This window comes from Fistularia commersonii, chromosome 27 (assembly GCF_037954325.1).
Source record: "Fistularia commersonii isolate RoL2024-O1a breed Wild chromosome 27, RoL_Fcom_v1.0, whole genome shotgun sequence".
NCBI classification, from domain to species: domain Eukaryota; kingdom Metazoa; phylum Chordata; class Actinopteri; order Syngnathiformes; family Fistulariidae; genus Fistularia; species Fistularia commersonii.
The window spans coordinates 4,088,051-4,097,383 of NC_141310.1; the positions used below are offsets into that span (position 1 = coordinate 4,088,051).

The 9,333-nt window shown below is 40.7% G+C and overlaps 1 protein-coding gene across 3 annotated transcripts; it reads left to right on the plus strand.

The window, feature by feature from the left end:
• The first annotated feature begins 583 nt into the window (after window positions 1–583).
• vrk3 (VRK serine/threonine kinase 3) lies at window positions 584–9,095 on the plus strand. Of its 3 annotated transcripts, none has more exons than XM_086174520.1 (15): window positions 584–632; window positions 1,280–1,467; window positions 1,572–1,685; window positions 1,949–2,050; window positions 2,186–2,335; window positions 3,390–3,530; window positions 4,000–4,055; window positions 5,412–5,478; window positions 5,760–5,844; window positions 5,949–6,048; window positions 6,232–6,324; window positions 7,260–7,392; window positions 7,735–7,852; window positions 7,941–7,999; window positions 8,081–9,095. In XM_086174520.1, exons 2-15 carry the CDS (start codon window positions 1,281–1,283, stop codon window positions 8,179–8,181), a joined length of 1,506 nt encoding a protein of 501 aa, XP_086030646.1. In that variant the 5' UTR covers window positions 584–632; window position 1,280; the 3' UTR covers window positions 8,182–9,095. The 3 variants fall into 3 exon arrangements, with proteins under 3 accessions (XP_086030646.1, XP_086030645.1, XP_086030647.1); XM_086174519.1 differs by having other exon boundaries at window positions 593–743; XM_086174521.1 differs by lacking the exon at window positions 584–632 and adding an exon at window positions 856–878.
• The last annotated feature ends 238 nt before the right edge of the window (window positions 9,096–9,333 follow it).

Sequence of the window (9,333 nt, forward strand, 5' to 3'; positions counted from 1 at the left end):
CATGTTCTCCTCATGCAGTATCTGTGTGGGTCTCTTTTGGTTTCTCAAGCTTCCACCAGCAATCCAAAGACATCCAGAAAAATATTGCCAGATGCGTGAATGAGAGCGTAAATGGTTGCTTGCCTCTCTGTATAGCCCTCTGATTGACTGGTGACCAGTCCAGGTCATACCCTACCTCCTGCCCCATGACAGCTAGGATAGACTCCAGCACCCCCATGATCTTGAATGCAGGATAAGCGATAGATAGTGAATGAGTAATATATTAATTTTATATTATCTATAAATGTCTGCTGCTTTGGGGTTACAAAAGGGAAAAGCCTGATAGTCAGCAAATCGATGTGTGAATAAAAATACATTTTAAAATGACGGAGGGCACATGATTGTCGTAATTTTTGACGGTGGTTTTATTGTTTGTTCACCTCAATACATAGAATAGAGCACAATAAAATAATTGTGCCTTTAGTTGTCCTACGGTGGGGAAATGTCAATACTTTGGGAAGATGAAAGTAAAGATGCAATTCCCGGATTGTCCACTAGGGGCAGCATTCCGTTTGCTCAGTGCGGTACATCCGGTTCACCTGACGTAGAAGAAGAGACTCGTCATCTGTCCGCTTAGAGGAGCTCGGGTGAAGGTACAGGAGTAGAATTTGGCTTTTTGGGGGGCTTTTAGACGTTTTCAGACATTTCTAAAAGCCAGCTATTGTCTTTACTACAAGCCTTCAACGCGGCAAAGAGCGTCAAAGGTCATTGTTATGTATTCGAAGTGTTGCTTCAACATTTTATTGCTAGTTCTGTCCGTCAGACAGTAACCCTCCCTCCTTCCGCCCCAAAGATACTTTGGTGTCCAAGTGTCTTTATAACAAATTATTCATTAAGAGGTATCCGATAATATTCCTCCATCACCCCTCTCCTTATCTTTAACATTTTCTAAACAACCCGGAAACCCCTTTCTGCCCTTAACGCCACCGTATTGTTTAAGGCTGTTTTGAAATACCTTGAGTTCCTCATTGGCTCAATATGCAAGGCGTCAAAATGAATTGTTGTGTAATTTGCATAACAGAGCTCAGTAACTGTATATATTACATATATATTACCTTTGCACCATGTAACGTGGATTACATTTACTGTGGCAGATTCCTGTCTATAAGAAATAAGTCATTGCATTAAGAGAAGTTATTGTAAATATGGAGCAGTCTCTGTTTATCTTCAAGGATTTTATTGCTCAGGAATCGGTTCAGATAAACAGCATAGTGCTCATAACATGTATTTATACTTGCAGAATGCCTTTCCATTTTTGCCCCCAGTGCGGGACAAAATTGCAGCCTGATTATAAATTTTGTCCATCATGTGGGGAGAAGCTGCCTTTTCCTGTTGAGGAGTCTGGATCTGTGGAGACCGCAAGTTCTCCTATACATGAAGCAGCGGTATCGACAGTGAAAACAAGCCCCGCAAGCGCAAAAAAGAAGGGTTCGCACTAGTTGTTACAATAACCTGAGTTGTACTAATGGTAACTGAATAGTTTCTGTAGCCTTTGTAAATGTGTATATTTTTTTTCCCTTCTTCTTCAACAGCCGTCACATTTCTATCCTCAAGTACAGCTTCACCTCGGCCAGCACTCCGGAGTACACGCAAATCCCTCAGTTTGGTCACAGAGGTTAAATCCATCGTGACAGATGCTGCCGAAGGTACCTTGAATGATGTGAAGCTGAAAAGCAGTTCTTCTTTTCTGAAGATCATTATTTTCAGATTAAAGAGAGGTCAGATAGCAGCTGTCCAGCCACCTGAGCTGTGCAGTGGAGGCCACAGGCTGCATTTTCTGTTCACAATAATGCTTGTTGCTAATTAAGTTAAATGTCATGTAATATTAATAAGCTACAATAAGCACAATTGTTGCAGTGGGTGTGATGTAAATATGTAATTTTTATGCTGTTTTTTTTTAATTCCACAGCTAAAAGTAGTGAATGCCAGAGTTCCTCAAAGAAACATTTTGTCACTTTCAAATATGATACAGCAGCGCAGCCGACAGGAGGGTCTCCGACCGCTCGATCCGGTGAGCTGAAATCAACCAAACATTGGGATGCATCAGATGCATCAGATTTATACCTCAGTGCAGAAATTGTGGCGTCTCCTGATTCTTTGCTGCTATGTATTTTCTCCTCCACACTTTGGTTGGATGGTATTCCAGTCAGAGGAAAGGCCAAGCGGCCCCGGGCAAGTGAGGATTTAGAAAAGGAGCTGACTGACAGTACAGCTGGGAAAGCCGGTGAATCTGCAGAGGGAGACGTCTCTCTATCTCCCCCCATCACCCCAACAAAATCCAGCTCTCCTTCAAAGGGTGAGCAAAGTCCTTCGTGCTGGCATCCTATCTTTACTGCTTGTTAGCTTGTTTTTATCCAGGTTTAACTGCATTTCTTCTTGTCTGAGCAAAGACAAGAGCATTTCTTGATGCTAAGCTCTACAGCTTTGGAAGTTGATTTGATGAGATGCCTATATTATCTTATACTATTTATCTAATATGAATATGTATATGTATATGTATATACAAATATATATTACCTATATTATCTTCACTTGTAATTAAACTATATATATATAAAGGCTATCAGAGTTTTTAATACCTCTCCCTTCAGCCGCAGGGAATCTCAAAATGTTAAACCTTAAAAAAAAAAATCTCACCTACATACTGTAAATTGTAATCATTTATCTGTATAAATATTCATAACTGTGCAATATTTAATTTCATAACAGCTTCAAGTACAATATTTTTTCATACTCTTGTGCACTCCTTATCTATCACTTGGTACTTAAGACACTTTATAGTCTTCACTTGTTACTTAAGACACCTTATAGTTTATTTGTATTTCTTATTCTCCCCCCTTTTTTACTGTTTATACAATTTTCTACAATTATTTATTATTGTTATGTTTTTTTTGTAACTCTGGCACAACAATTTCCTCGAGATAAATAAAGTTCTTCTTATTCTTATATATGAATATATAAAGCAATTAATTCATATTATCTTTTTTACCTTCAAAAGATCACACTGACCTCAACTTTTAACACTCATCAGAGATTTTCCAATGTAATAACAGCAAATTAGTGTACTTCTTATTTACTAGTTCTTATTTCCTTAAAAACTAAATACTCTTCTTTTCCCACTGGTTTAAATTCAGCCACAATCCTCACACATAATGAGTTAAATCCATATTTCGGTAGTTACGGGGTAAATCAAGTGGCACTTGCTTTACTATTAGTAGCTGTGAATTAGTTAAACAGTGCAAGTATCCATCCATGTGAGATTTCTTGTGTGTTTTTTGTTGGTGGGCAGAGAAAAATCCAATTTAACCCCCATCAAAATGACTGCTTTTTGTGTGTGTTTATGAATCTAGGAAAGGGCAGAGCCAAGAAGGCAAAGCAGTCATTGGCTGTGGAGCCACAGGACGAAGGCGAGGAGCTAACAGACACAACGGGGAAGAAGTGGAAACTGGTAAAATTGCTCAGTCACAGCCCAACAGAGCTGATCTATGAAGGTGAGCGTGTGTTCAAGATCCCAAGGGTGCGAGTCATCCTAGCAGTTAAAAGTAAGGGTGATTTCTACTGATAATTACGGTACATATAATGATCAGCAAAGTATATACACTGAAAGTGGCCTCTGGAAAACCGAGTGCCTACAGGAAACAGGAAATAAGTCCCAAGCCCCCATTGTCTAACATGGATTATCACTAACACCTGGAGGAAATGTCTGCAGATTAGGTGAGAACTTAAGGGCGGACTGATTAGAATTTGCTGGCCGAGGTTTCTGCTGCTGCTTTGATAATGTTACTTTCATATGATAGCTGTCACAGTCACTCCAGTACGGGAAGTCATCCGTTTCCTCGGACATTAGAATCATACAGGATGTCAGGCTTTGTCTCCAAAATCTTTTATAATAGATACTGGAAGGCCTGAGATTGCTCTTAATAACAGTATCATGTTTATGTTGTGTTTTGACCTTTCCAGCTACGCAAGTACTGTCGAGATCAAATAACAAGTCGGCAGATTACATCCTTAAATTGGTGAGTACACTGCATGTTCAACATCCAATGACGTTTTTATCAACGTCATAGACACTCGACCAGTTTAATCAGGATTTAGACATTCAAAGATCGATTGGACAACTTTGCATTCATGACTAGAACTTGAATATACTAAGCCATGAAGTCATTGCCTGAAACAAAGTACTCATAAAGAAGCGCCATCTCTTTCATTCTTTAATTTCTGCGTGTCTTAGGTAGAAACACAGCTACGTCAGAGTAGTACAAACTAAATATTCATTAACTAGTGCAACACTAAGCTGGAAAACCACAACCCAAATGTGATGATGTAAACTTAATAGAGACAGACTGGCCCTGGAGCTTTCCTGACTATCCTCAGTATCTGGTCTATATTATTATATCCTGTAGGTCAGGGGTCTCAGACTTGCAGCCCGCGGTCAATTGCCAATTGCGGTCCTCAGAACAATATTTTGTGGCCGCCTGCCTGAAATCAAATCTTTGTGTCAGCGTGACCCGCGCTTTTTTTTTTTTTCCACATGCATCAGGGGGTTTTATACACTGGGTTTCAAAAAAAAAAAAACAGGCAAGGGAAAAATGAAAAAGTAACTTTACAATGTATTTTTTTGCTTCAAAATTTGAAAACTAAATGATTTTTTGATGAAACATCTTGTCACATTGTTAAAATTATTTTTCTTTTCTTATTTCTATAAAAGCCACAAAAACCATGGCAAAAAAAAGGGGAAAAATTAAAAAGATTAATTTACAGTAATAACCAGAATAGCCACCATTAGCCTTGTAAAAATTATACCTCCTCTTATACATCTACCTTATACATCTACAGATTGCTACCAATCTGTTTTCTAATAAATTCCAGTGGCAAATTTTCCCACAGTCACAAGATTTTCTCTTACAACTCAACAATATTTTTAAGGGTGTAATTTCATCAATTCTTTTTTAATATTAATTTGTCATGTATTTTTTAGAGGAACGTACATATTACATACATTCCATATAAAGATTTTTATAATTTACCTGTTAACCTCCTTTACACTAAAACAAGGGAAAAATTTGGACTTAGTGTTACTTCTTGGTAATGATTTTACTGGTCCGGCCCCCTTGACGCCAAATTAGGCCGTATGTGGCCCCCGAACCAAAATGAGTTTGACACCCCTACTGTAGGTGAATGTTTAAATAGCGAGAGGAGGTCAAATATTGATTGATTGATTGATTGATTGATTATACATGCGTTGCATGTGTAATGATCGTGCTGTTTGTTGTACAAGTAGGATTTCCTTTGAAGCCTGTGACCAGTGCTTGAGCTGACAGAGTTAAGCTCTATTTGAAGTGTCAAATTTTCAAAATTTGTTTCTCTCTCAGGGGAGTAAAGATGGAAAGATCTTCAATGAGCAGAACTTCCTCCAGAGAGCAGCCAAACCAACAATGGGTGAGGATTTAGTCTTTTTCTGTCAAGCCATCCGTGTTGATTTTGAATGTTTAATGCGTGGTATCTTTTTGACAAAGCTACAGTAGAAAAACTGCAGCTTTGTGCAAAATGTGCAAATAAAAGGAGTCGGCATGTTTATTTATTTATTTTCACTATTGATTTTGCTTCAACTGCTCGGTAGGTTACACATAGACACTTGCAGAACCGGTTTGGGTCCCAGAAGGAATCATTCTAGACTCTTTTCATACATGTGATGTTCTTTCCAACCCCCCTATCTCTAGTGGAAAAGTGGATCAAGCTGAATAAGTTGGATTTCCTTGGAATTCCATCTTGCGTCGGCTTTGGTCTGCATGGCGACACTTACAGGTGGGAGGAACCATTGATTAGTGGCTATTTCAACCCCGTCCGGCATCAAGGCTGATGATAAAACCTGAGTTTTGCTCTAATCATTGCTTTTTCTCCCCCCATAGGTTTCTAATTTTTCCCAACATGGGCCAGTCTCTCGTTTCTTACATGGATGAGAACGAGCTGCTGACAGATAAAACCGTTCTTCAGCTCGTCTACAAAATAGTGGGTGCCCTCAGGTTCATTTGAATTTGAAGGATACACATAGTACAAGCGTTTGCAAAAAATCCTCACGATATACATACACTCACATATATATATATCTATATATATATATTGTTATGACTCCCAAATATTGTCAAATTGGATTATTCACAACATGTTGCATCTTGTCCTCTGTCCCTACAGTTAGAGGTGCTGCAGTTCATCCATTCCAACGAGTATGTTCACGCCAACATTAATGCTGAGAATATCTACATCAAATCAGAGCAGGAGTTCCAGGTGGGAATAATTTTTTATCCTCGAAACGGAAGACTAATTATCCAGTCATGAGTAACAGATAATCAGGAGAGGAACCACGGACCACCTTGTTTTGTCTTTTAACTAGATTTTTTGAATAATCCATCCATCCATTGTCTCCTGCTTATCCTGCACTCAGGGTTGCAGGGGATGCCGGAGCCAACCCGGCTGTCATCGGGCAAGAGGCGGGGTACACCCTGGACTGGTTGTCGGTCAATCGCAGGGCCACATATACTGATATAACCATTCACTCACTCGTTTGAGACAATTTCCCAATTTTTTCCGGTTAGTGCATGTTTTTGGGCCGTGGGAGGAAACCCATGCAGACACAGGAAGAACATGCACACCTCACATAGAAAGGCTCCCTGTGGCAATCGCCCTTTGTACTGTGAGGCAGGAGCACTAACTACCGCGCCCCGTGCTTCCCTTATAGAATTTTTTTCTCTGAAAATGTCCTTATTTGTCTAATTCAGTAAAGACAATTATTCAGCGCCATGGTGGCACACTAGTTCACTCTTCCAACTCATTGCAAGAAGGTCCTTGGATCCTGGATCCCAACAACAGGCCTTTTTGTGTGGCGTCTCCATATTCTCCTGGTGTATTCCCCGGGTTTTCCACTGGGTTCTCCAGTTTCCTCCCGCAGTCCAAGGGCATGCTGGAGGGTAATTGGAGACACAGAATTGCCCAGAGGTGTGTGTGAGAGAGTATGGTTGCATGTCTCCATATGTGGTCCTGTGATTGACTGGCAACTGATCAAGGGTGAGTCCCACCTCTTGCCCAGTGACTCCAGCACCACTGAGACGCTGAGTACAGGATAATATAGATAGTAAATAAAATCTTGTTTTTTTGGCGGGAGGTCAAGAAATCCGGGAATACTTGTTTACAAAATAATTGACGGACACATTCCTAATCCCAAGGTCTATCTCGGGGGATACTGCCACGCCTTCAGGTACTGTCCCAGTGGCAAGCATGTGGAGTACCGGCAGGACAGCAGAACTCCACACGAGGGTGCAATTGAGTTCATCAGCCTGGACTCCCACCGAGGAGCAGGTGAGCCTCTGCTCTGTCTCACTGATTCCACTGCAGCAACTGTGTTTTACTGTCAAGGCAACGCCGAACCAAAATCTGGCAGATTTGCACGTAGGCGGGACACCTGCTCTCCGCCTACACTCAATCTGCCTGCAGGGCCAACATACAGGCACACACACACACACACACACTCAGAGGTTCTTATCTTCCCCAGTCTTTCTTGTTCTTAGCTGGTCTTGTAATTCAATTTTTATCCATTACAAACAGAGCACTGGTGCAGTTTATTATAACAATTTAATCCATCACATGACAGACAAAGAAAGGCCAGATAGGCGTCTCAGGTTCTCCGTGTCCTGCTTTTAGCTCCGACTCGACGCAGCGACCTGCAGTCTCTGGGCTACTGCATGCTGCGCTGGCACACGGGGACGCTACCGTGGACTGGCGTCACCGACCCTGAGCAGGTGGCCTCACGGAAGCAGACGTAAGGGAGAGCCATAAAACATGGTAGAAATCAATAGCACAGTGAAGCAGAAAAGGGCAAGTTCCCTAAGAGAAGTTCTTATTTTTAGGTACTTGGAGGATGTTCCTGCGCTGCTGAGTCACTGCTTTGGGAAGAAGACAGTTTCCAGTGAGTCAGTACATGAAAAACACAGCCAGTAAGTGACCACGGGCTCTCCTCTAAACTGTATTTGTGTGTTTTATGGACCAGGTGTGTTCCAGAGATACCTGACTGCAGCGATGTCCCTGCAGTACTCCGAAGAGCCCAATTACTCGGAGCTGAAGGCTGCGCTTGAGGAAGCATTACAGTAGCGGCCGCTTCACTTTTAGATGAAGAAATATCACTCTGCGTCCACTGTGCAACGTATTAACAGGTTTTATTGAACCTCCAGGATCCACGGATGGTTTTACACAGGCGCCCCAGTGAGCATAGCCAAATCATGCTGTTTCCAGTGGGTGTTTCTGAAAAATGTGATTTTTCCTGAATTGTTCATGGATAATTCTATCTACACAGAGGAAACCTGCATTCTTGTTAACCTACATTAGATTTATGTGACCAAGCTAATCTTCTAATCAACCTTGTGTGGAACTGTTTTAAAGCGTTACCAATCTGCATCTACAAGCTTGTTTCGTCTTTAGGTGTGCATTTCCTAGTGCAGTGGATCCCCTGCACGGATCATGGTACTAGTAAAACTAGTGGCAGGTATGTGTTTTGGATCATCAGTGTACTTGTCATAGTTGAATGTTTAGAAGCTCCAGCAGGTGCCTTTACTTAGAAATACTGTTGGATTTCAAGTTGTTAGCTGGGAGTTTTATCAAAGCGATTTTTATGTCTGTTTTAAAGCGACATAACATTTCTACCTAAACCACCCGTCAGCACACAGGGATCTGTAAACCATGACTTTAAATCTGGATGCAGTATCTGTATAGAAATGTCAACCCTGGCGTGACAAAAATTCAAATGTTCTGTTTTTATATTTTTGAACACTCAGAGCTTTGGAAATTATGTTCCCTTGTTGATGAATGTTTTATTGCACTGACGCGGGGAAGCTGTTTGTTTTTTTTTTTGTTGCACTGCAGTGTGAATGGAAGAGGGATGAATTTCCACACATTACAATGCAGTAAGTGTTTACCGTGTTGCACTGGCATTTTGTTTTAGAAATTTACATGGTTGATTTTTGAACTTTTAAGGATATAAAACTTGTAAGCTATTCAAATGTTTCAAATGATGGTATCTTCTCTCTGATCTTGGTCCAGCTGAGTGACGTTTTTCATTCAAAGGCGGCTTAACAATGCATTTCACAACACACGGGAGGAGTTCAGTTATCCAAAACACAAGTGTTTATAATATAGTTAAACACTTAATGATTCATTTTCCTAAAAAAAATACCTTCTGAAGCCAATATTTCTCCTGCTAATTCCAGTTTTGTCCTCATACTTTACATCACGGAATCACAGCTTTCA

What these genes read in the sequence shown, in the direction of transcription:
- vrk3 (XM_086174520.1), top strand. Translation starts at nt 1,281, where the DNA reads ATGCCTTTCCATTTTTGCCCCCAGTGCGGGACAAAATTGCAGCCTGAT. An exon ending in CAGATTACATCCTTAAATTG is followed by an intron (nt 4,056 to 5,411) that starts GTGAGTACACTG and finishes TTTCTCTCTCAG; the next exon opens with GGGAGTAAAGATGGAAAGAT. An exon ending in GGACTCCCACCGAGGAGCAG is followed by an intron (nt 7,393 to 7,734) that starts GTGAGCCTCTGC and finishes TCCTGCTTTTAG; the next exon opens with CTCCGACTCGACGCAGCGAC.